This window comes from Lampris incognitus, chromosome 1 (genome assembly GCF_029633865.1).
Source record: "Lampris incognitus isolate fLamInc1 chromosome 1, fLamInc1.hap2, whole genome shotgun sequence".
Classification (NCBI taxonomy): domain Eukaryota; kingdom Metazoa; phylum Chordata; class Actinopteri; order Lampriformes; family Lampridae; genus Lampris; species Lampris incognitus.
In genome coordinates, this window is record NC_079211.1 from 154,579,418 (window position 1) to 154,605,876 (window position 26,459).

At 46.5% G+C, this 26,459-nt stretch overlaps 1 protein-coding gene across 2 annotated transcripts in view; it reads left to right on the forward strand.

The window, feature by feature from the left end:
- The window catches only part of sv2ca (synaptic vesicle glycoprotein 2Ca), a 176,496-nt gene extending 158,566 nt beyond the window's left edge, over positions 1-17,930 (forward strand). The window contains exons 4-12 of one of the 2 annotated variants that reach the window (XM_056286647.1): positions 3,383-3,516; positions 4,028-4,117; positions 6,257-6,367; positions 6,498-6,586; positions 14,889-15,053; positions 16,096-16,229; positions 16,474-16,680; positions 17,026-17,185; positions 17,747-17,930. In XM_056286647.1, the coding sequence (XP_056142622.1) occupies positions 3,383-3,516; positions 4,028-4,117; positions 6,257-6,367; positions 6,498-6,586; positions 14,889-15,053; positions 16,096-16,229; positions 16,474-16,680; positions 17,026-17,185; positions 17,747-17,930 (1,274 nt within the window). The remainder of the gene's footprint in view (positions 1-3,382; positions 3,517-4,027; positions 4,118-6,256; positions 6,368-6,497; positions 6,587-14,888; positions 15,054-16,095; positions 16,230-16,473; positions 16,681-17,025; positions 17,186-17,746) is intronic. The other variant, XM_056286655.1, reaches the window with a different exon arrangement.
- Positions 17,931-26,459: the final 8,529 nt, after the last annotated feature.

Consider the following 26,459-nt stretch of genomic DNA (forward strand, 5'->3'; position numbering starts at 1 on the left):
CTTGATACAGTTAACCAGGCCCTGCTGCTGCAAGTCCTGAAGAAATTTGGATGTCCACCCAAGTTTCTCACCAACCTTGGACGGTTTCACTCAGGAATGATGGCCCGAGTGGTAGTGGGGAACCACAGTTCTGAGCCCTTTGGTGTGCAGACTGGAGTCAGACAAGGCTGTGTGCTAGCCCCAGTCCTGTTCAATATCTTCTTAGTCTCCGTTACAACTAGAGATGTAACGGTATGAAAATTTGATATCACGATTATAGTGACCAAAATTATCACGGTTATCAGTATTATCGCGGTATTGTTAAAATGTGCTGAAAATGTTCAAAAAGTACTGATACACACACGGAAATCATTTCACCAAGTTTTATTTTGAAAACCACAATTAAAATTAGCAGCACTATGCACTTTTTGTTTGCATAAACATTAAAATAATAAAAATAATAACATTCCTTATGTAAACATATGAAAAAAACCATACAAATGTGCATTAAAGATGTCTCCTAGAGCTATTCGTCTGAGCTTCTAGAGCCATTCATCTGAGCCTCTTGGAGCCATTCATCTGAGCTTCCCGTAGAGACATTCATCCGAGCTTCTAGAGCCATTCGTCTGAGCTTCTAGAGCCATTCATCTGAGCTTCTCTAAGAGACATTCATCTGAGCTTCTAGAGCCATTCATCAGAGCTTCTCCTAAAGCCATTTATCTGAGCTTCTGCATCCCTCCACTCTCACAATGCTGTGCTCTCATTAAATGATGTCTTTTATTTACAAAGGCTTATTGTGTTCCTGGCATGGGGGTCACACAACACTTCATAACCACCCTCTCGCATCAGATGCCACGTGCCCCATGTGATAAGATACACCATCCACATCTAACTTAATTCCATTATGTTCCTTTTGCGGAAACTTTTAAAAAAATATCAATTTAAGGGTATTCCCCCTTCACACTGAAGATTGGCTAGATAGCTGCCTGCTACTTTCAAATTATGTGCTGTGCATTTGTGTGAAATTTGGGCAATCATAACACGCAAAAAAAGTAATAATAATAATACAGATAGCTGGTTGGGCTCCTCAGCAGGCAAAGCCAGAAAACTCCCCCGCAGTGACTGTTAGAATTGCTCAGCTTTGGACCATTTATAAAAAGTTCCCTGTGCTGATACTTCCGTCTATACCAAAAAAAACAAACAAAAACAGAACAAGGATACCAATGGGGCATCTGGGTTGCATAGTGGTCTATTCCGTTGCCTTTTCCATTGCCGTTGTTGAATAAAAGAGGGGAAAAAATATTCCATTGCCTACCAAGACGGCGATCGGCAGTTCGAATCCCTGTGTTATTATCCCGGGCTTGGTCAGGCGTCCCTACAGACACAATTGGTCGTGTCTGCGGGCGGGAAGCTGGATGTGGGTATGTGTCCTGATCACTGCACTAGCGCCTCCTCTGGTCGGTCGGAGCACCTGTTCGGGGGGGAGGGGGAACTGGGGGGAATAGCGTGATCCTCCCATGCGCTACATCCCCCTGGTGAAATTCCTCACTGTCAGGTGAAAAGAAGGGGCTGGTGACTCCACATGTATCGGAGGAGGGATGTGGTAGTCTGCGACCCTCCCTGGATCAGAAGAGGGGGTGGAGCAGCGACTGGAATAGCTCGGAAGAGTGGGGTAATTGGACGGGTAGGGCTGGGGAGAAAAAGGGGGAAAAAATCAGTTTCTACAAACCCCAATTCCACTGAAGTTGGCACATTGTGTAAACTTGAATAAAAACAGAATACAATGATTTGCAAATCCTTTTCCACCTATATATTCAGTTGAATACACTACAAAGACAAGATATTTAATGTTCAAACTGATAAATTTTATTGCTTTTTGCAAATATTCATTCATTCTGAATTTGATGCCTGCAACATGTTCCAAAGAAGCTGGGACAGGGGCAACAAAAGACTGGTAAAGTTGAGGAACGCCCAAAAAAACACCCGTTTGGAACATTCTACAGGTGAACAGGTTAACTGGAAACAGGTGAGTGTCATGATTGGGTATAAAAGGAGCATCCCCGAAAGGCTCAGTCGTTCACAAGCAAGGATGGGGTGAGGTTCACCACTTTGTGAACAACTGCGTGAGCAAATAGTCCAACAGTTTAAGAACAACATTTCTCAACGTGCAACTGCAAGGGATTTAGGGATTTCATCATCTACAGTCCATAATATCATCACAAGATTCATAGAATCCGGAGAAATCTCTGCACGTAAGCGGCAAGGCCGAAAACCAACATTGAATGCCCGTGACCTTCGACCCCTCAGGCGGCACTGCATTAAAAACCAACATCATTGTGTAAAGGATATTACCAGGTGGGCTCAGGAGCACTTGGGAAAACCATCGTCAGTTAACACAGTTGGTTGCTACATCTACAAGTGCAAGTTAAAACTCTACCATGCAAAGCCAAAGCCATATATCAACACCACCCAGAAACACCTCCGGCTTCTCTGGGCCCGAGCTCATCTGAGATGGATTGACGCAAAGTGGACAAGTGTGCTGTGGCCTGACGAGTCCACACTTCACATTGTTTTTGGAAATCATGGACGTCGTGCCCTCCGGGCTAAAGAGGAAAGGACCACCCAGATTGTTATCAGCGCAGAGTTCAAAAGCCAGCATCTGTGATGGTATGGGGGGGTGTTAGTGCCTATGGTATCATGGGTAACTTGCACATCTGTGAAGGCACCATTAATGCTGAAAGGTACATACAGGTTTTGGAGCAACATATGCTGCCATCCAAGTGACGTCTTTTTCAGGGATGTCCCTGTTTATTTCAGCAAGACAATGCCAAGCCACATTCTGCACGTGTTACACCAGCGGGGCTTCGTAGTAAAAGAGTGCGGGTACTGGACTGGCCCGCCTGCAGTCCAGACCTGTCTCCCATTGAACATGTGTAGCGCATTGTGAAGCACAAAATACGACAACGGAGACCCCGGATTGTTGAGCAACTGAAGTCGTACATCAAGCAAGAATGGGAAAGAATTCCACCTACAAAGCTTCAACAATTAGTGTCCTCAGTTCCCAAATGCTTATTGAGTGTTGTTAAAAGGAAAGGTGGTGTAACACAGTGGTGAACATGCCCCTGTCCCAGCTTCTTTGGAACGTGTTGCAGGCATCAAATTCAAAATGAGTGAATATTTGCAAAAAACAATAAAGTTTATCAGTTTGAACATTAAATATCTTGTCTTTGTAGTGTATTCAACTGAATATAGGTGGAAAAGGATTTGCAAATCATTGTGTTCTGTTTTTATTCACGTTTTACACAATGTCCCAACTTCATTGGAATTGGGGTTTGTACTTTGTTCATGCATTTTAACTTTATCTGTCACCAATGTTGTTTTTTATTGTGTGTCTGGTTTTCAGGATGGAGTTTCAGCATGGGTTCAGCCTACCAGTTCCACAGTTGGAGGGTATTTGTGGTGGTCTGTGCCCTGCCCTGTGTCTGTGCAGTAGTGGCTCTCACTTTCATGCCTGAGAGTCCGAGGTTCTACCTTGAGGTAGACTGCAGTTTGTTTTCGTTGTCAATGTTGTTACTAGCCAGCATGCTGCACATGTAAAATGCATATAATATCCAATGTGTGTTACTTTTGCACCACTCTCTGCTCCGGGAATGATGCCTCTCATACAAGCAGGGAACACTTAGTAATTCCATAATCCGCATTTGACAATCAAACTAACCTGCACAGCATGGGTCAAAATTGTTGGCGGCACAATTTCTTGCATTCAATTGTTTGTGTGTGTACACAATACAGTAAGTACAAGCATAGAGATGTGCGACTGTATGACTGCCACTGTAGCGAATTTCCTTTTGATGTAAAGTGACTCATTCCTGTCGTGACTCCCATCATTTTAGTTCAGCTTGGAGGAATGAAACTGTATATGTGAAATATGTATGTGTAGGTGCATTTGACAGCTTGGTTGTCCCGAATATTTTAGGACTGCTGTTGGTCTCATTAATTCTTCCCTCCCTCCTTCCCTCCCTCTCTCTCTCTCTCTCTCTCCTGTCAGGTGGGGAAGCACGATGAGGCATGGATGATCCTCAAACAGATCCATGACACCAACATGCGTGCACGTGGGCAACCAGAAAAAGTCTTCACTGTGAGTAGTCATTTCTCCCGTGCACCGGCTTGGCTGAGTTTCCATATGCTTAAAGAAGCAAAGAGGCTTACATTCTGCCACCGCTGGTACAGGTCTTAAAGCTTTCTCCAGGACCATATCAGAACTATGAAGGTTCTGAAAGCTCTTTTGCGTCAGTCAGACTTATTAGCTGCCTGAGGTGCACTTTGGGAAAACCTCTTAGTCAACCCATGTTAACACTTGAACTGATCTTATAGGACATTTTATGCCCTGATGAAGTCCTTTTGGCTGCTAATGTTTCAAACTTGAAATTATGATACACCATTGTTTCTTTTGTCTAATGGGCAAATGGGAATGATTACACTGACGCAGCAGAATCGACAAAGATGCTTTTTGTCACGATTTCATGAGGTGTACCAGGGTCGCAGTTCAACACAGGCTCTGAGCAGCTTCAACTTTGTTTTTGTTTTTTGTCTAAATCACACAAATATGACATCTGCCCATCCAAAGCCAATTTTTTTATTACATTTTAGATTATTTCATATTATCTTGTATAGTTTTTTTCCCCCATTTAAAATGTTTTCTTCACAATTTCACACAGTGGGCACAGTTCAATACTTAGGTTCTGAGCAGCTTGCTAACACTGTGTCTGAACCACTCCACTACCCCCGGTACACCATTTTATCTTTTACTTGTGTCTAAATCACAAATGTGACATTTGCCCGTCCAAAACCTCTTGTTTATTACATTTCACAAGTGTTGTAGACTATATTCACATTACAGGCCTTCATGTTCAGTTCTGATTCTTTTGCTGGGATCCGATCCTTTCACTTGCTCAATCACATTCATGTCAGTAAAGTGACCCATATCTCACTTTTGTATGAACAGATTGTGGCCCTGAAATGCCCTGCATGCACATTTACACCTAATAACTTAATCCGTCTGTGCAAACCAACAACAACAAAACGTAATAATTGGGAGACCAACAAATAAAAACAAAACAAAACATGAACGACATGAATGAAGCAGTCATGCAAGCACTCATCACTAAGATGATTCGCTCTGGTAGTCGAATGAGCGTGAGTCAGCTCTGGAGGATGAGAAGTTGGAAAAAGGGCCAAGGCCATAGCTGCAGCTGCATTAGCAGTTACTGCTGGTAGTCATGCACAAGTTTGAGTGACATGTCACATGAGTCAGACTGAGGTCACATTGACACAATCAGATATCTATTGAATTCTGTGTCACATGTGGCGAATAAATTGGATTTGGGTCACAGTTTGCTTGTAATGTGAATGTAATGATAGATAGAAAGCACAACTTTTGTGTGACTTTGTTGTGAGTGGAACAATATGGGATCATTGACATTTGTAACTGTAAGTAGGCCCAGTATTGGCTGCACCTTTTCAGTTGAGCAGCCAGCCTCATTTATTACTGACATAATACTCTGGTTGGACGCTCAACACTGACATTGTAAAATAAATGCTCTCGCACTGCTTCACCAGAGCTAAAGTTAGCTCGTCTGAATCAGGTTTTCACTAACCGACATCCCAGAATAACATGCTGACACATTAGAACCCCTTCAAAACTTTTATAATGGGCGTCTGAGTGGCGTGGCAGTCCATTCCGTTGCCGACCAACACGGAGATCGAATCCCTGTGTTACCTCCGGCTTGGTCGGGCATCCCTACAGACACAATTGGCTATGTCTGCAGGTGGGAAGCCAGATGTGGGTATGTGTCCTGGTCGTTGCACTAGCGCCTCCTCTGGTCGGCCGGGGCGCCTGTTCAGGGGGGAGGGGAAACTGGGGGGAATAGTGTGATCCTCCCACGTGCTACGTCCCCCTGGTGAAACTCCTCACTGTCAGATGAAAAGAAGCAGCTGGTGACTCCACATGTTTGGAGGAGGCATGAGGTAGTCTGCAGCCCTCCTCGGATCGGTAGAGGGGGTGGAGCAGCGACCGGGACAGCTCGGGAGAGTGGAGTAATTGGCCAAGTACAATTGGGGAGATAAAGGGTGGAAAAAAGCCACACAAAAAATGAGAAAAGAAGACGCCATATGCATGATCACAGCATAGCACAGTTTGAACCTAGCCAGAACATAGACTGGACTTGTGTTACTACGCTGTTAATAAGGACTCCGTTTCCTCTGGCTTGTTTCTCAGGTGAACAGGATCAAGATCCCAAAGCAGCTGGATGAGCTTGTAGAGATGGAGTCAGAGTCTGGCAACCCTGTTTCCAAGGTTCTCTTCAGGATCAAGGCTGAAATACGTGGTGTGAGTCACTACGTCTCAATTTAGTGTCTTTTCTGTCTTTTTATGGCTTCATTTCCTTTCGTGTGCCACCACTGTTCAATTTCTCTCTTGACTGTATATGTTTAATGATCTTTTCCTTGGTTTTTTACAGATCTATCTGAATCTCATCAAGTGTTTCAATTACCCTATGCGAGAAAACATGACTCGGCTAGCCATAGTGTGGTTCACACTGTCTTTTGGGTGAGTTTTGATTTTGTTTGTGTGTGAAGCTCTGATTGTCTTCTTTTAGGTATAGAACTTAGACTAGGCTTGTTATTATTTTATTTTATATTATTTTTTTTATCATTATTATTATTTTTGCCCGGGAAATAGCACAAGTCAGTAAGACTTGTGGTCACATTGCATTTCTGTCATTTTGATCTCTGCTGAGCCGAAGTTGCACGGTCTGTTGATCAGTCAGTCAGGGCCTCAGAATCAATAGCAGTCTACTGGTGTCTCAGCATGGACAGGACGGGGAATAAAAGTCTACTGGTGTCTCAGCATGGACAGGGCAGAGAATAAAAGTCTACTGGTGTCTCAGCATGGACAGGGCGGGGAATTAAAGTCTACTGGTGTCTCAGCATGGACAGGGCGGGGAATTAAAGTCTACTGGTGTCTCAGCATGGACAGGGCGGGGAATTAAAGTCTACTGGTGTCTCAACATGGACGGGGGGCGGGGAATTAAAGTCTACTGGTGTCTCAGCATGGACAGGGTGTGGAATTAAAGTCTACTGGTGTCTCAGCATGGACAGGGCGGGGAATTAAAGTCTAGTGGTGTCTCAGCATGGACAGGGCGGGGAATTAAAGTCTACTGGTGTCTCAGCATGGACAGGGTGGGGAATTAAAGTCTACTGGTGTCTCAGCATGGACAGGTTGGGGAATTAAAGTACACAACATCCCTGGGTTCTGTTATTCGCTCGCATGACTTCCTTCTCTTACCATTGTTATGCCGATGACACCCAGCTGATCTGGTCCTTTCCTCCCTCTGACACACAAGTAGAGACACGCATTGCTGCGTGCTTGACTGACATCTTGGAGTGGATGGCGACACACCACCTGAAGCTCAATCTGGACAAGACAGAGCTGATGTTCCTCTTGGGGAAAGGTTGCCCTCACTGAGACCACCACCATCACCATTGACAACACCATGGTGACATAAACTAGGACTCTGAGGAATCTGGGTGTGATCCTGGACGACCAACTGTCGTTTGCTGCAAACGTTGCATCGGTTGCTCGCTCCTGCAGAGTTCTCCTCTATAACATCAGGAGGATTCATCCATTCCTCACCGACGAGATGGCACAGGTGCTCATCCAGGCTCTGGTCATCTCCCGGCTGGACTACGGCAACTCCCTCCTTGCTGGCACCACAGTATTGGCCATCAGACCTCTGGAGCTTGTTCACAAAGCTGCAGCTCGTCTGGTGTTCAACCGCCCTAAGTTCTCCCACACAACTCCCCTTCTCATGTCCCTACACTGGCTCCCAGTAGCTGCTCACATCCAGTTTAAGACTCTGGTGCTAGCCTACAGGGCAGTGAAAGGAACAGCTCCTTCCTATCTCCAGGCCATGGTTAAGCCCTACACCCCCAGCCGACCACTTCGCTCTGCTGCCTCGGGACGCCTGGTTGCCCCGTCGCTCAGAGGCCCTTGCCGCCGATCGACCCGGGCACGGCTCTTTTCTGTCCTGGCCCCACAGTGGTGGAATGAACTCCCCACTGATGTCAGGACAGCGGAGTCGCTGCCCATCTTTCGATGCAAGTTGAAAACTCGCCCCTTCAAGAACTACTACCCTGTTACTTGTTCTTAGCACTTATTGTATTCACTCATTTAAAAAACAAAAAAAAATCTCTTTCTTGCGCTTTTACTTTAGCACTGGTATTGCTCTTAGGTGCTTGTTTAGATACACTTATGACCTCTGATGACTAGTAGTTCTCCTGATCTTCTACGTTAAATGATGCACTTATTTTTATCGCTTTGGATAAAAGCGTTGGCTAAATGACTGGAATGTCATGTAATGTAATGTCTACTGATGTCTCAGCATGGACAGGGCGGGGAATTAAAGTCTACTGGTGTCTCAGCATGGACAGGGCGGGAAATTAAAGTCTAATGGTGTCTCAGCATGGACAGGGCGGGGAATTAAAGTCTACTGGTGTCTCAGCATGGACAGGGCGGGGAATTAAAGTCTACTGGTGTCTCAGCATGGACAGGGCGGGGAATTAAAGTCTAATGGTGTCTCAGCATGGACAGGGCAGGGAATTAAAGTCTACTGGTGTCTCAGCATGGACAGGGCAGGCAATTAAAGTCTAATGGTGTCTCAGCATGGACAGGGCGGGGAATTAAAGTCTACTGGTGTCTCAGCATGGACAGGGCAGGCAATTAAAGTCTACTGGTGTCTCAGCATGGACAGGGCGGGGAATTAAATCTAATGGTGTCTCAGCATGGACAGGGCGGGCAATTAAAGTCTACTGGTGTCTCAGCATGGACAGGGCGGGGAATTAAAGTCTACTGGTGTCTCAGCATGGACAGGGCGGGGAATTAAAGTCTACTGATGTCTCAGCATGGACAGGGCGGGCAATTAAATCTAATGGTGTCTCAGCATGGACAGGGCGGGGAATTAAAGTCTACTGGTGTCTCAGCATGGACAGGGCAGTTAATTAAAGTCTACTGGTGTCTCAGCATGGACAGGGCGGGCATTTAAAGTCTAGTGGTGTCTCAGCATGGACAGGGCGTGGAATTAAAGTCTACTGGTGTCTCAGCATGGACAGGGCGTGGAATTAAAGTCTACTGGTGTCTCAGCATGGACAGGGCGTGGAATTAAAGTCTAATGGTGTCTCAGCATGGACAGGGCGGGCAATTAAATCTAGTGGTGTCTCAGCATGGACAGGGCGGGGAATTAAAGTCTACTGGTGTCTCAGCATGGACAGGGCGGGCAATTAAAGTCTACTGGTGTCTCAGCATGGACAGGGCGGGGAATTAAAGTCTAATGGTGTCTCAGCATGGACAGGGCAGGGAATTAAAGTCTACTGGTGTCTCAGCATGGACACGGCAGGCAATTAAAGTCTAATGGTGTCTCAGCATGGACAGGGCGGGGAATTAAAGTCTACTGGTGTCTCAGCATGGACAGGGCAGGCAATTAAAGTCTACTGGTGTCTCAGTATGGACAGGGCAGGCAATTAAAGTGTACTGGTGTCTCAGAATGGGCAGGGCAAGGAATTAAAGTCTACTGGTGTCTCAGCATGGACAGGGCGGGGAATTAAAGTCTACTGGTGTCTCAGCATGGACAGGGCGGGGAATTAAAGTCTACTGGTGTCTCAGAATGGGCAGGGCGGGGAATTAAAGTCTACTGGTGTCTCAGCATGGACAGGGCGGGGAATTAAAGTCTAGTGGTGTCTCAGCATGGACAGGGCGGGGAATTAAAGTCTACTGGTGTCTCAGCATGGACAGGGCGGGGAATTAAAGTCTACTGGTGTCTCAGCATGGACAAGGCGGGCAATTAAAGTCTAATGGTGTCTCAGCATGGACAGGGCGGGCAATTAAAGTCTACTGGTGTCTCAGCATGGACAGGGCAGGCAATTAAAGTCTAATGGTGTCTCAGCATGGACAGGGCGGCGAATTAAAGTCTACTGGTGTCTCAGCATGGACAGGGTGGGGAATTAAATCTAATGGTGTCTCAGCATGGACAGGGCGGGCAATTAAAGTCTAGTGGTGTCTCAGCATGGAAAGGGCGGGGAATTAAAGTCTAGTGGTGTCTCAGCATGGACAGGGCGGGGAATTAAAGTCTAGTGGTGTCTCAGCATGGACAGGGCGGGGAATTAAAGTCTACTGATGTCTCAGCACGGACAGGGCGGGCAATTAAATCTAATGGTGTCTCAGCATGGACACGGCGGGGAATTAAAGTCTACTGGTGTCTCAGCATGGACAGGGCAGGCAATTAAAGTCTACTGGTGTCTCAGCATGGACAGGGCGGGGAATTAAAGTCTACTGGTGTCTCAGCATGGACAGGGCGGGTAATTAAAGTCTAGTGGTGTCTCAGCATGGACAGGGCGGGGAATTAAAGTCTACCGGTGTCTCAGCATGGACAGGGCGGGGCATTAAAGTCTACTGGTGTCTCAGCATGGACAAGGCGGGCAATTAAAGTCTACTGGTGTCTCAGCATGGACAGGGCGGGCAATTAAAGTCTACTGGTGTCTCAGCATGGACAGGGCAGGCAATTAAAGTCTAATGGTGTCTCAGCATGGACAGGGCGGGGAATTAAAGTCTACTGGTGTCTCAGCATGGACAGGGCAGGCAATTAAAGTCTACTGGTGTCTCAGCATGGACAGGGCGGGGAATTAAATCTAATGGTGTCTCAGCATGTACAGGGCGGGCAATTAAAGTCTACTGGTGTCTCAGCATGGACAGGGCGGGCAATTAAAGTCTACTGGTGACTCAGCATGGACAGGGCGGGGAATTAAAGTCTACTGATGTCTCAGCATGGACAGGGCGGGCAATTAAATCTAATGGTGTCTCAGCATGGACAGGGCGGGGAATTAAAGTCTACTGGTGTCTCAGCATGGACAGGGCAGGCAATTAAAGTCTACTGGTGTCTCAGCATGGACAGGGCGAGGAATTAAAGTCTACTGGTGTCTCAGCATGGACAGGGCGGGGAATTAAAGTCTACTGGTGTCTCAGCATGGACAGGGCGGGGAATTAAAGTCTACTGGTGTCTCAGCATGGACAGGGCGGGGAATTAAAGTCTACTGGTGTCTCAGCATGGACAGGGCGTGGAATTAAAGTCTACTGGTGTCTCAGCATGGACAGGGCGGGGAATTAAAGTCTACTGGTGTCTCAGCATGGACAGGGTGTGGAATTAAAGTCTACTGGTGTCTCAGCATGGACAGGGCGGGGAATTAAAGTCTACTGGTGTCTCAGCATGGACAGGGCGGGGAATTAAAGTCTACTGGTGTCTCAGCATGGACAGGGCGGGCAATTAAAGTCTAGTGGTGTCTCAGCATGGACAGGGCGGGGAATTAAAGTCTAGTGGTGTCTCAGCATGGACAGGGCGGGGAATTAAAGTCTACTGGTGTCTCAGCATGGACAGGGTGGGGAATTAAAGTCTACTGGTGTCTCAGCATGGACAGGGCGGGGAATTAAAGTCTACTGGTGTCTCAGCATGGACAGGGTGGGGAATTAAAGTCTAGTGGTGTCTCAGCATGGACAGGGCGGGGAATTAAAGTCTACTGATGTCTCAGCATGGACACGGTGTGGAATTAAAGTCTACTGGTGTCTCAGCATGGACAGGGCGGGGAATTAAAGTCTACTGGTGTCTCAGCATGGACAGGGCGGGGAATTAAAGTCTACTGGTGTCTCAGCATGGACAGGGTGGGGAATTAAAGTCTACTGGTGTCTCAGCATGGACAGGGTGGGGAATTAAAGTCTCCTGGTGTCTCAGCATGGACAGGGCGGGCAATTAAAGTCTAGTGGTGTCTCAGCATGGACAGGGCGGGCAATTAAAGTCTACTGGTGTCTCAGCATGGACAGGGCGGGGAATTAAAGTCTACTGGTGTCTCAGCATGGACAGGGCGGGGAATTAAAGTCTACTGGTGTCTCAGCATGGACAGGGCGGGCAATTAAAGTCTAGTGGTGTCTCAGCATGGACAGGGCGGGCAATTAAAGTCTACTGGTGTCTCAGCATGGACAGGGCGGGCAATTAAAGTCTACTGGTGTCTCAGCATGGACAGGGCGGGGAATTAAAGTCTACTGGTGTTTCAGCATGGACAGGGCGTGGAATTAAAGTCTACTGGTGTCTCAGCATGGACAGGGTGGGGAATTAAAGTCTACTGGTGTCTCAGCATGGACAGGGCGTGGAATTAAAGTCTACTGGTGTCTCAGCATGGACAGGGCAGGCAATTAAAGTCTACTGGTGTCTCAGAATGGGCAGGGCGGGGAATTAAAGTCTACTGGTGTCTCAGCATGGACAGGGCGGGGAATTAAAGTCTACTGGTGTCTCAGCATGGACAGGGCGGGGAATTAAAGTCTAGTGGTGTCTCAGCATGGACAGGGCGGGGAATTAAAGTCTACTGGTGTCTCAGCATGGACGGGGGGCGGGGAATTAAAGTCTACTGGTGTTTCAGCATGGACAGGGCGGGGAATTAAAGTCTACTGGTGTCTCAGCATGGACAGGGCGGGGAATTAAAGTCTACTGGTGTCTCAGCATGGACAAGGCGGGCAATTAAAGTCTACTGGTGTCTCAGCATGGACAGGGCGGGCAATTAAAGTCTACAGGTGTCTCAGCATGGACAGGGCGGGCAATTAAAGTCTACTGGTGTCTCAGCATGGACAGGGCGGGCAATTAAATTCTACTGGTGTCTCAGCATGGATGGGGGGGGGGGGATAAAAGCAGCCTGAGTGAAAAAGCCCTGAAAACAGTGTTTGAGACAAAAAAACAAAACAAAAAAACTACAGGCTCTTTCTTGTTCACTTCTGGTGTCTCAGTCTATCTGTCGGTCTGTCTGTCGGTCTGTTGGGCTTTTTGCAGTGTACCTTTATTTTTGGCAGCACTAAAATGAAAACAATACAAGAGCGCTTGGTGAGGCTGAACGGTCACTCCCAGTAACATCCCACGCCAAGAACAACCGACTTTTATTCCCAGAAAAGTTTCAGAATTTCACCACTAAAACGTCATCAACTGATCGATCATCTGTCCAGGACCCATCTTCTCATTAAATGTTGTGTGAAAAGGGTGTCCGGGTGGCGTGGTGGTCTATTCCATTACATAACAACATGGGGATCGCTGGTTCAAATCCCTGTGTTACCTCGGGCTTTGTTGGGCGTCCCTACAGACACAATTGGCCGTGTCTGCGGGTGGGAAGCCGATGTAGGTATGTGTCCTGGTCACTGCACTAGTGCCTCCTCTGGTTGGTCAGGGGGGGAATAGCGTGATCCTCCCACGTGCTACGTCCCCCTGGTGAAACTCCTCACTGTCAGGTCAAAGAAGTGGCTGGTGACTCCACATGTATCAGAGGAGGCATGTGGTAGTCTGCAGCCCTCCCCGGATCAGCAGAGGGGGTGGAGCAGTGACCAGGACGGCTCGGAGGAGTGGGAGAATTGGCCGGATGAAACTGGGGGGAAAGAAAAAAATATACACTACCGTTCAAAAGTTTGGGATCACCCAAACAATTTTGTGTTTTCCATGAAAAGTCACACTTATTCACCACCATATGTTGTGAAATGAATAGAAAATAGAGTCAAGACATTGACAAGGTTAGAAATAATGATTTGTATTTGAAATAAGATTTTTTTTACATCAAACTTTGCTTTCGTCAAAGAATCCTCCATTTGCAGCAATTACAGCATTGCAGACCTTTGGCATTCTAGCTGTTAATTTGTTGAGGTAATCTGGAGAAATTGCACCCCACGCTTCCAGAAGCAGCTCCCACAAGTTGGATTGGTTGGATGGGCACTTCTTTGAGCAGATTGAGTTTCTGGAGCATCACATTTGTGGGGTCAATTAAACGCTCAAAATGGCCAGAAAAAGAGAACTTTCATCTGAAACTCGACAGTCTATTCTTGTTTTTAGAAATGAAGGCTATTCCATGCGAGAAATTGCTAAGAAATTGAAGATTTCCTACACCGACCGGTGTGTACTACTCCCTTCAGAGGACAGCACAAACAGGCTCTAACCAGAGTAGAAAAAGAAGTGGGAGGCCGCGTTGCACAACTGAGCAAGAAGATAAGTACATTAGAGTCTCTAGTTTGAGAAACAGACGCCTCACAGGTCCCCAACTGGCATCTTCATTAAATAGTACCTGTTAGAGCCTGTTTGTGCTGTCCTCTGAAGGGAGTAGTACACACCGGTGTAGGAAATCTTCAATTTCTTAGCAATTTCTCGCATGGAATAGCCTTCATTTCTAAGAACAAGAATAGACTGTCGAGTTTCAGATGAAAGTTCTCTTTTTCTGGCCATTTTGAGCGTTTAATTGACCCCACAAATGTGATGCTCCAGAAACTCAATCTGCTCAAAGAAGTGCCCATCCAACCAATCCAACTTGTGGGAGCTGCTTCTGGAAGCGTGGGGTGCAACTTCTCCAGATTACCTCAACAAATTAACAGCTAGAATGCCAAAGGTCTGCAATGCTGTAATTGCTGCAAATGGAGGATTCTTTGACGAAAGCAAAGTTTGATGTAAAAAAAATCTTATTTCAAATACAAATCATTATTTCTAACCTTGTCAATGTCTTGACTCTATTTTCTATTCATTTCACAACATATGGTGGTGAATAAGTGTGACTTTTCATGGAAAACACGAAATTGTTTGGGTGATCCCAAACTTTTGAACGGTAGTGTATATATACATATGTGAAATATTTTAGATAGCTTGCTGACAGACGTCCAAACAGACACATGATGGCAAAACCATAAACCTCCATGGTGAAGCCCGTTAAGCTGAGTATAAATTAACACAGAAGGACACAACAGTGACCCTCCTTTATTTCCTTGTAGTACTACTGTATGTGCGTGGTTCCAGGTACTACGGCCTGTCGGTCTGGTTCCCCGATGTCATCAAACACCTCCAGGCAGATGAGTACGCCTCCAAGGTGAAGACCCACAATGATGAACGTATCGAAGATTTCACATTCAACTTCACCCTGGAAAACCAGATACACACCAACGGCCTCTTCATCAATGACAGGTAGTACGGGTTAATGTACTGCAGGTAGGGTTAGTGTACTACAGGTAGGGTGAGTGAACTACAGGTAGGGTTAATGTACTACAGGTAGGGTTAGTGGACTACAGGTAGAGTTAGTGTACTACAGGTAGAGTTAGTGTACTACAGGTAGGGTTAGTGTACTACAGGTAGGGTGAGTGGACTACAGGTAGGGTTAATGTACTACAGGTAGGGTGAGTGGACTACAGGTAGGGTTAATGTACTACAGGTAGGGTTAGTGGACTACAGGAAGAGTTAATGTACTACAGGTAGAGTTAGTTAACTACAGGTAGAGTTAGTGTACTACAGGTAGGGTGAGTGGACTACTGGTAGGGTTAATGTACTACAGGTAGGGTTAGTGGACTACAGGTAGGGTTAGTGGACTACGTATAGGGTTATTGTACTACAGGGAGGGTTAGTAGACTACAGGTAGGGTTAATTTACTACAGGTAGGGTTAGTGGACTACAGGTAGGGTTAGTGGACTACAGGTAGGGTTAATGTACTACAGGTAGGGTTAGTGGGCTACAGGTAGAGTTAATGTACTACAGGTAGGGTTAGTGGACTACAGGTAGGGTTAGTGTACTACAGGTAGGGTTAATGTACTACAGGTAGGGTTAGTGGACTACAGGTAGGGTTAGTGGACTACAGGTAAGGTTAGTGGACTACAGGTAGGGTTAGTGGACTACAGGTAGGGTTAGTGGACTACAGGTAGGGTTAATCTACTACAGGTAGGGTTAATGTACTACAACTGGCCTTTATGAAGTCACGATTAACTGAGTAATTTCTATGTTGTTATCCACAAAGCCGTTATAATTTAAGTGTGTTCCATTTTAAAGTCCTTGAAATGAATTTGAGTTGAGTTAAAAGACTGCAATGTAATGTAATGTCATGTCATGTCATGTCATGTCATGTAATGTAACGTTATAGGGCATCAAAACTTCATGGCTGTCATTAGGTATGGTGCATTAGTTGATGAATAAGACAGTTATTTTGAAAGCAGTCATAATGTCAAATCACTCTCTCCAGATTCATCAGCATGAAGCTGAAGTCAGTCACCTTCATTGACTCTACTTTCCGGAACTGCTACTTTGAAGATGTGACATCCGTGGGTTCCTTCTTCCGTAACTGTACTTTCACTGGAGCGTTCTTTTTCAACACAGGTGAGACGGGCTTTCAGTCGTTTGGCTTGAGTAACGGAGTTAGTATGGCGGGTGATTTTGCTCATCATATGATTTTTTTTATCATGTTAGAAACTCCTTTTTCAGACCCTTGTGAGACAGGTGCTCATGGTTGACCACCCTCCATCAGAATGAGAAACATCACAGATGACAGTGTCGCACACCATCCACCCATTTCTAGTGCTAGGCTCACATTTACTGGGGTCAAATGTATTTTTTGGGGCAGATATCGACGACTCCAAATTGATTGATGGCACAGAGGTGATCAACAGCACCTTCAGCCACAACAAGACAGGCTGCCAGATGACGTTTGATGACGACTACAGCGCCTACTGGGTTTATTTCATTAACTTCCTGGGCACCCTGGCTGTGTTGCCTGGCAACATTGTCTCTGCCCTTCTCATGGACAAGATAGGACGCCTGTCCATGTTAGGTAAGGGGGTAGCGGGTGTGTGTGTGTGTGTGTGTGTGTGTGTGTGTGTGAGTGTGTGTGTGAGTGTGTGTGAGAGTCAGCTGGGTGCAGGAGTAATGTGCGTTAACACTGAGTGTAGGATGCTGAAGTGATGGGTGCTGTGGATGCAGCATTCATCATTGAAGATGAGAGGGCAGCTCTGATTAGCTCCACTCACTCTCCTGAACATCAGTCAAGGAAATGTCTCTCTCTCTCTCTCTGTCTCCCATATATGCTGACGCGTGCTCTCTCTCTTTCTCTCTCCATCTCTTCCTCTTTCTCGATTCGTTTCCCTCTCTGGGATGCTTCTGTGTGTGTGTCTCCCAGGTGGTTCAATGGTGCTGTCTGGTATCAGCTGTTTCTTCTTGTGGTTCGGCACCAGTGAGTCCATGATGATCTTCATGCTGTGCCTTTACAACGGCCTAAGCATCTCAGCCTGGAACTCCCTGGATGTGGTGACGACCGAGTCCTTCCCCACTGACAGGAGGTGAGTTGACCAAAGCCAGAGGAACACTTGCCTACTTCCTTGTTCAGCTGTCTTTGTTATGTTTAATCTATCTATCTATCTATCTATCTATCTATCTATCTATCTATCTATCTATCTATCTATCTATCTATCTATCTATCTATCTATCTATCTATCTATCTATCTATCTATCTATCTGTCTGTCTGTCTGTCTGTCTGTCTGTCTGTCTGTCTGTCTGTCTGTCTGTCTGTCTGTCTGTCTGTCTGTCTGTCTGTCTGTCTGTCTGTCTGTCTGTCTGTCTGTCTGTCTGCCTGCCTGCCTGCCTGCCTGCCTGCCTGCCTGCCTGCCTGTATGTCTGTCTATCTATATAGAACATGCAAACTAAAATTCAGTCAACTTTGATACATTTTCTCTCTGATGCTTCTCACCTTCTCATTTCCATAATTGTTTCTGTCTCTCCTCTCCTCTCCTCTCCTCTCCTCTCCTCTCCTCTCCTCTCCTCTCCTCTCCTCTCCTCTCCTCTCCCCCCTCCTCTCCTCCCCTCCCCTCTTCCCTTCTCTCCTCCCCTCTTCTCTCCTCAGAGGGACAGGTTTTGGCTTCTGCAATGCTCTGTGTAAACTGGCTGCCGTGATGGGGAACCTCATTTTTGGTTCTCTTGTTGGCATCACCAAGGCCATTCCCATCCTCATGGCCTCATCTGTGCTGGTCGGGGGAGGCCTGGTAGGCCTGCGGCTGCCTGACACCAGGGCTAATGTCCTCATGTAACCCCATTGTGGAACTCCTCGGCTGGGAAAAAAAACCTGGACAAAACCTGGTCGAAGCAAAGATGAAAGCGTGGGGACACCCAGGGGACATGGAGTGCAAAGGGCTTGGTTCATACTGTACATGCCGGACACAGTTTCTCTCATTCCATTCATGTACCTTCTCCATACTTTAAGGTTAAAGTTGCATTGCAACCCCACCGCTTCACTGAAAGGCTGCGCATTCCTCCAGCACAGAAGGGCTTCTGTTGTGCCATAGAGATAAGATAGGAGATAAGGTAGGAGGAGCATAGAGATAAGGTAGGAGATAAGGTAGGAGGAGCATAGAGATAAGGTAGGATGAGCATAGAGATAAGGTAGGAGGAGCCTCAGTCATGTTGTGATTGTGTTATCAGGTGACCGACCGCACACGGCGCTGAAAACACCCATTACAAGCTGCAGAGTCATACCAGGCCATGTTTGTGTTGCTCGGCATGAGCAGTGCGGCATACGGTTGCAGTAGTTATAGTTGCAGCTTGGTGTGGAGCCAGAGCGTAGCTAAAGCTCATGGCTGCTAATACTGATACAGTCTTCTCAAGAGGAGTCTCCTCAAGACGAGTCTTCTCAAGAGGAGTCTCCTCAAGAAGAGCCAGATGGAGGAAAGTGAAAAACAAGCTGTAATGAGCACAGCCAACCTGCTGTGTGACTGCCGAGGGAATACATGATCAGACAGCTCGGACACGCCACACAGCTGTATGACAGCTGGCTAGCCCACAAGGCGCAGCGCACACTACAGTCAGACAAACTACAGACAAACCACACACACACACATGGACGCAATAGAGGATTGGGCAAATACACATAGTATGCCATGAATAGTCTGACATGTACATACTGACACTCGGATACTGACATTCTCTCTATTGCTCCCTTTGTTTTTTCTTTATTCCACACACACACACACACACACACACACACACACACACACACACACACACACACACACACACACACACACACACACACCAGCTGCATGCACTCATACAAACAATTCACATGCACACAACTGTATTTTGTTTTCTGACTTTGCCCCATTCCCCTTTAAACAGGTCACATGATGCAGGTAGGACAGACACCAATCCCTTTGCTCTTGTCTTACGTAGGACACCAAGTCCTTTGCTCTTCTTACATTAGACACCAAGCCCTTGTCTCTCATCTTATGCAGGACACCAAGCCCTTTGCTCTTGTCTTACGTAGGACACCAAGTCCTTTGTTCTTGTCTTACGTAGGACACCAAGCCCTTTGCTCCTGTCTTATGTAGGACACCGAGCCCTTTGCTCTTGTCTTACGTATGACACCAAGCCCTTTGCTCTTGTCTTACGTAGGACACCAAGTCCTTTGCTCTTCTTACATTAGACACCAAGCACTTGTCTCTCATCTTATGCAGGACACCAAGCCCTTTGCTCTTGTCTTATGTAGGACACCAAAACCTTGACTCTTGTCTTACGTAGGACACCAAGCACTTTACTCTTCTTACATAGGACACCAAGCCCTTGGCTCTCATCTTATGCAGGACACGAAGCCCTTGGCTCTTGTCTTACGTAGGACACCAAGCCCTTTGCTCTTCTTACATAGGACACTGAGCCCTTGGCTCTTGTCTTACGTAGGACAACAAGCCCTTTGCTTTTGTCTTACGTGGGACACCAAGCCCTTTGCTCTTGTCTTACGTAGGACAACAAGCCCTTTGCTTTTGTCTTACGTGGGACACCAAGCCCTTTGCTCTTGTCTTATGTATGACACCGAGCCCTTTGCTCTTCTTATGTAGGACACCAAGCCCTTGGCTTTTGTCTTATGTAGGACACCAAGCACTTTGCTCTTCTTACATAGGACACTGAGCCCTTGGCTCTCATCTTATGCAGGACACCAAGCCCTTTGCTCTTCTTACATAGGACACTGAGCCCTTGGCTCTCATCTTATGCAGGACACCAAGCCCTTTGCTTTTGTCTCACGTAGGACACCAAGCCCTTTGCTCTTGTCTTATGTATGACACCGAGCCCTTTGCTCTTCTTATGTAGGACACCAAGCCCTTTGCTCTTGTCTTATGTAGGACACCAAGCCCTTTGCTCTTGTCTTATGTAGGACACCAAGCCCTTTGCTCTTCTTACATAGGACACCGAGCCCTTGGCTCTCATCTTATGCAGGACACCAAGCCCTTTGCTCTTCTTACATAGGACACTGAGCCCTTGGCTCTTGTCTTACGTAGGACACCAAGCCCTTTGCTCTTGTCTTATGTAGGACACCAAGCCCTTGGCTCTTGTCTTACGTAGGACACCAAGCCCTTTGCTCTTGTCTTACGTAGGACACCAAGACCTTTGCTCTTGTCTTACGTAGGACACCAAGCCCTTTGCTTTTGTCTTACGTAGGACACCAAGACCTTTGCTCTTGTCTTACGTAGGACACCAAGCCCTTTGCTCTTGTCTTATGTAGGACACCAAGTCATTTGCTCTTCTTATGTAGGACACCAAGCCCTTTGCTCTTGTCTTATGTAGGACACCAAGCCCTTTGCTCTTCTTATGTATGACACGAAGCCCTTTGCTCTCATCTTACGTAGGACACCAAGCCCTTTGCACTTCTTACATAGGACACCAAGCCCTTTGCTCTTGTCTTACGTAGGACACTAAGCCCTTTGTTCTTGTCTTACGTAGGACACCAAGCCCTTTGCTCCTGTCTTATGTAGGACACCGAGCCCTTTGCGCTCGTCTTACATAGGACACCAAGCCCTTTGCTCTTCTTTTATGTAGGACACCAAGCCCTTTGCTCTTGTCTTATGTAGGACACCAAGCCCTTTGCTCTGATCTTACGTAGGACACCAAGCCATTCGCTCTTCTCTTACGTAGGACACTAAGCCCTTTGTTCTTGTCTTATGTAGGACACCAAACCCTTTGCTCTTGTCTTATGTAGGACACCAAGCCCTTTGCTCTGATCTTACGTAGGACACCAAGCCATTCGCTCTTCTCTTACGTAGGACACTAAGCCCTTTGTTCTTGTCTTATGTAGGACACCAAACCCTTTGCTCTTGTTTTATGTTGGACACCAAGCCCTTTGCTCTTCTTACGTAAGACACCAAGCCCTTTGCTCTCATCTTATGCAGGACACGAAGCCCTATGCTCTTATCTTATGTAGGACACCGAGCCCTTTGCTCTGATCCTATGCAGGACACCAAGTCCTTCGCTCTTGTCTTACGTAGGACACCAAGCCCTTTGCTCTTGTCTTATGTAGGACACCAAGCCCTTTGCTGTCATCTTACGTAGGACACCAAGCCCTTTGCTCTTGTCTTATGTAGGACACCAAGTCATTTGCTCTTCTTATGTAGGACACCAAGCCCTTTGCTCTTGTCTTATGTATGACACCAAGCCCTTTGCTCTTGTCTTATGTAGGACACCAATGCTTTTGCTGTCGTCTTACGTAGGACACCAAGCCCTTTGCTCTTGTCTTACGTAGGACACCAAGCCCTTTGCTCTTGTCTTATGTAGAACACCAAGCCCTTTGCTCTTGTCTTATGCAGGACACCAAGCCCTTTGCTCTTGTCTTACGTAGGACACCGAGCCCTTTGCTCTTGTCTTATGTAGGACACCAAGCCCTTTGCTCTTGTCTTATGTAGAACACCAAGCCCTTTGCTCTTCTTATGTAGGACACGAAGCCCTTTGCTTTCGTCTTACGTAGGACACCAAGCCCTTTGCTCTTGTCTTATGTAGGACACCAAGCCCTTTGCTGTCATCTTACGTAGGACACCAAGCCCTTTGCTCTTGTCTTATGTAGGACACCGAGCCCTTTGCTCTTGTCTTACGTAGGACACCAAGCCCTTTGCTCTTGTCTTATGTAGAACACCAAGCCCTTTGCTCTTCTTATGTAGGACACGAAGCCCTTTGCTTTCGTCTTACGTAGGACACCAAGCCCTTTGCTCTTGTCTTATGTAGAACACCAAGCCCTTTGTTCTCATCTTATGTAGGACACCAAGCCCTTTGCTCTTGTCTTATGTAGGACACGAAGCCCTCTGCTCTTGTCTTACGTAGGACACAAAGCCCTATGCTCTTGTCTTACGTAGGACGCCATGCCCTTTGCTCTGATCTTATGCAGGACACCAAGCCCTTCGCTCTTGTCTTACGTAGGACACCAAGCCCTTTGCTCTGATCTTATGCAGGACACCAAGCCCTTTGCTCTTGTCTTATGTAGGACACGAAGCCCTTTGCTCTTGTCTTACGTAGGACACAAAGCCCTATGCTCTTGTCTTACGTAGGCCACCATGCCCTTTGCTCTGATCTTATGTAGGACACCAAGCGCTTTGCTCTTGTTTTACGTAAGACACCAAGCCCTTGCTCTTGTCTTATGCAGGACACCAAGCCCTTTGCTCTTGTCTTACGTAGGACACCAAGCCCTTTGCTCTTGTCTTATGCAGGACACCAAGCCCTTTGCTCTTGTCTTACGTAGGACACCAACCCCTTTGCTCTTGTCTTATGTAGGACACCAAGTCCTTTGCTTTCATCTTATGTAGGACACCAAGCCCTTTGCTCTCATCTTACGTAGGACACTAAGCCCTTTGCTCTTGTCTTACGTAGGACACAAAGCCCTTTGCACTTGTCTTATATAGGACACCAAGCCCTTTGCTCTTGTCTTATGTAGTACACCAAGCCCTTTGCTCTCGTCTTACGTAGGACACCAAGCCTTTTGCTCCTATCTTATGTAGGACACCAAGCCTTTTGCTCTTGTCTTACGTAGGACACTAAGCCCTTTGCTCTTGTCTTACTTAGGACACCAAGCCCTTTGCTCTTATCTCACGTAGGACACCAAGCCCTTTGCTCTCGTCTTACGTAGGACACCAAGCCCTTTGCTCTCATCTTACATAGGACACCAAGCCCTTTGCTCTTATCCTACATAGGACACCAAGCCCTTTGCTCTCATCTTACGTAGGACACTAAGCCCTTTGCTCTTGTCTTACTTAGGACACCAAGCCCTTTGCTCTTATCTCACGTAGGACACCAAGCCCTTTGCTCTCGTCTTACGTAGGACACCAAGCCCTTTGCTCTTGTCTTACATAGGACACCAAGCCCTTTGCTCTTATCTTACGTAGGACACCAAGCCCTTTGCTCTTATCTTATGTAGGACACCAAGCCCTTTGCTCTTGTCTTACTTAGGACACCAAGCCCTTTGCTCTTATCTCACGTAGGACACCAAGCCCTTTGCTCTCATCTTACATAGGACACCAAGCCTTTTGCTCTTATCCTACATAGGACACCAAGCCCTTTGCTCTAATCTTACATTGGACACCAAGCCCTTTGCTGTCATCTTATGTAGGACACCAAGCCCTTTGCTCTTATCTTACGTAGGACACCAAGCCCTTTGCTCTTGTCTTACTTAGGACACCAAGCCCTTTGCTCTTATCTTATGTAGGACACCAAGCCCTTTGCTCTTGTCTTACTTAGGACACCAAGCCCTTTGCTCTTATCTCACGTAGGACACCAAGCCCTTTGCTCTCATTTTACATAGGACACCAAGCCTTTTGCTCTTATCCTACATAGGACACCAAGCCCTTTGCTCTAATCTTACATTGGACACCAAGCCCTTTGCTGTCATCTTATGTAGGACACCAAGCCCTTTGCTCTTATCTTACGTAGGACACCAAGCCCTTTGCTCTTATCTTACGTAGGACACCAAGCCCTTTGCTCTTATCCTACTTAGGACATCAAGCCCTTTGCTCATGTCTTACGTAGGACACCAAGCCCTTCACTCTAATCTTATGTAGGACACTAAGCCCTTTGCTCTTTTCTTACGTAGGACACCAAGCCTTTTGCTCTTACAATCCAACCAGAATAAAAAGGCCATATGGAAAAACCAAACTGTAACTATTTGTATTGCTACGTGGATGTCCTGTTAAATCTAATGATGTTAACCTCATTTCTGCAAAGATATCCTCCGTTGGACGAAAATTGGAATCATTAGATATTAAATTTGCCTTGACATCTTTATTCCAGCTCCCCTTTCCGTGTGTTGTTATTGTGAGATGCTCCCTTCCGAGGGCTCCTTTCTTTCAGTTATTGTGTTGTTATTGTGAGACACTCCCTTTCGAGGGCTCTTTTCCCTCAGCTCAGACTTGGCTGTCGCTTGTGGCAGTGACTTTGATAGTGACATATCATGCTGCTTCCTTTTCAAAATACAGAAATGGCCTTTTTTTAAATGTGCCTCTCCACAACTGGAGCACTCCCTGTAGTCACATAGGAGGTGATGGTTGCAGGGAATGGCATTGAACAGGAAGTACTGAACAAATGTATATCCGGTGTTCGAGTGGCTATATGTAGGCGTGTAGGTATATCAGCATATATATTGTCAGCATACAGCATCATTACGTTTCCTTTCTCCTCTGGCCTAACCCTAAACCCTCCTGTCAGACCTTTGTGTTGTGTAGAAGAGTCATTTTGTTTGGAGTTTCGATGTAAAGCCTTATGCAAACCCTGCAATGCATGATGATACTTTAGCACCCCAGCGCTTCAGCATACAAGCTCCCTCATGCCTCTGAGTACACGCGCTTCTGGTGGCCTCACCATCCCACTTCTGACACCAATGTAACGAATTCGGGGGGCAGCCAGGAACCACCACAGCTGGGACGTGAACCCGGGTCTTGGCACCACGGGCAACTACATTAACCAGTCAACTAATGGGTCGGATCTTTTAGTTGACTGGTTAGCACTGGGTTTGCTTCCCGGCTGCCCCTGAATTCGTTACATTGGTGTCAGAAGTGGCATGGGCATGGTGAGACTGTGAAACCATTGGAAGCGCGTGCACCCAGAGGCGCGAGGGAATTGATATGCTGAAGTGCAGGGACGCGCTTCCCAAAGGAGGGGGGTAGTGTAACGACCACGGATGACTAGACTCGCTAGCCCTTGGCTAACGGGTGGGATCCTTTAGTTGACTGGTTAGCGCAGCGACATGGGTTCACTTCCCGGCTGCCCCCTGAATTCGCTACAATACTATGAATCAAAGGTATCAAGCAGTCACTATGTAACGTTAGCAACAGGGTCTTTATGGTGGACTTTTTTCTTTAAAATCAGTCTTCAAATGGTGAGTTGTGTGAACCTGGGCCAGGTCACTGTGAGACTAGTAGACATTAAATTGTCTCCAAGCAGCTAGATGTATTTTTGTTTTGGACAATAAATGCGGGCATTAGTCCAAGATAACGGCGGCTCTGAACAACGTTTGGTCAGATTGTTTGCGCTATGATGCCGCGTTGCAGGTTAAAACCACCTGCAGCGGCAGAGAGGCGGTTCGCTCATTATGAGGACTCAAGCTGACGGGCTCCGTACTGTCACATGACAGGTCTGCATTTCAAAGATAGAAAGGCTGTGAAACGAACCTAAACCGGATGATAGCGGCGGGTCCTGTCATCCACCATCAATGTCCAGACCTCACTGTTTGCCCAGGAGCCACGATGACCTCACATTTAGCAATGTGGCTTTAGTTGTTGTATCTCTGGCAGACATACTGTCTTTAGTGAGTCCACAACGTGGCTTCACATGTAGTTGTGTATCTCTGACAGACATACCATATTTAGTGAGTCCACAACGTGGCTTTACATGTAGTTGTTGTATCTCTGACAGACATACCGTCTTTAGTGAGTCCACAACGTGGCTTTACATGTAGTTGTTGTATCTCTGACAGACATACCGTCTTTAGTGAGTCCACAACGTGGCTTTACATGTAGTTGTTGTATCTCTGACAGACATATCGTCTTTAGTGAGTCCACAACGTGGCTTTACATGTAGTTGTTGTATCTCTGACAGACATACCGTCTTTAGTGAGTCCACAACGTGGCTTTACATGTAGTTGTGTATCTCTGACAGACATACCGTCTTAGTGAGTCCACAACGTGGTTTTACATGTAGTTGTGTATCTTTGGCAGACATATCGTCTTTAGTGAGTCCAACTTTATGATTTTCCCATTTTGAAAATGTCACCAGAAGTGGGCAGCAGAGTGCACTGTATGTTACTACTCTTCTGCGCTGTACTTTCCCTTTACACTGCTGTATAAAAAGAAAATGGTTGCTTTAATCTGTGACTCCACTTCAGTTTGCGTCTGTAGTTGTAAGAACTGTGGCTATGGCCTGTTTCCCCTGCTTTGGTGTGTGTTTGTGGTACCTGTGATTGTAGCTTCGCGGTAGTTTGTACTACAGTCTGCTGAAAAACATAGGCTTCCTAGTGATACTGCACATGTGTGCGCCTGTTTCCTTAACATCCTGTTCTCCTCCTTCATTTTGTAAACGAGTCCATCATGGAAGTAAACCTCCAGTGTGGGAAGATGCTATGAAATGAAAACCATATGGTCTATAGATTCTGGATGAAAACCATGTGGTCTATAGATTCTGGATGAAAACCATGTGGTCTATAGATTCTAAATTAAAACCATATGGTCTAAAGATTCTAAATGAAAACCATATGGTCTATAGAGTCTGGATGAAAACCATATGGTCTATAGATTCTAAATGAAAACCATATGGTCTATAAA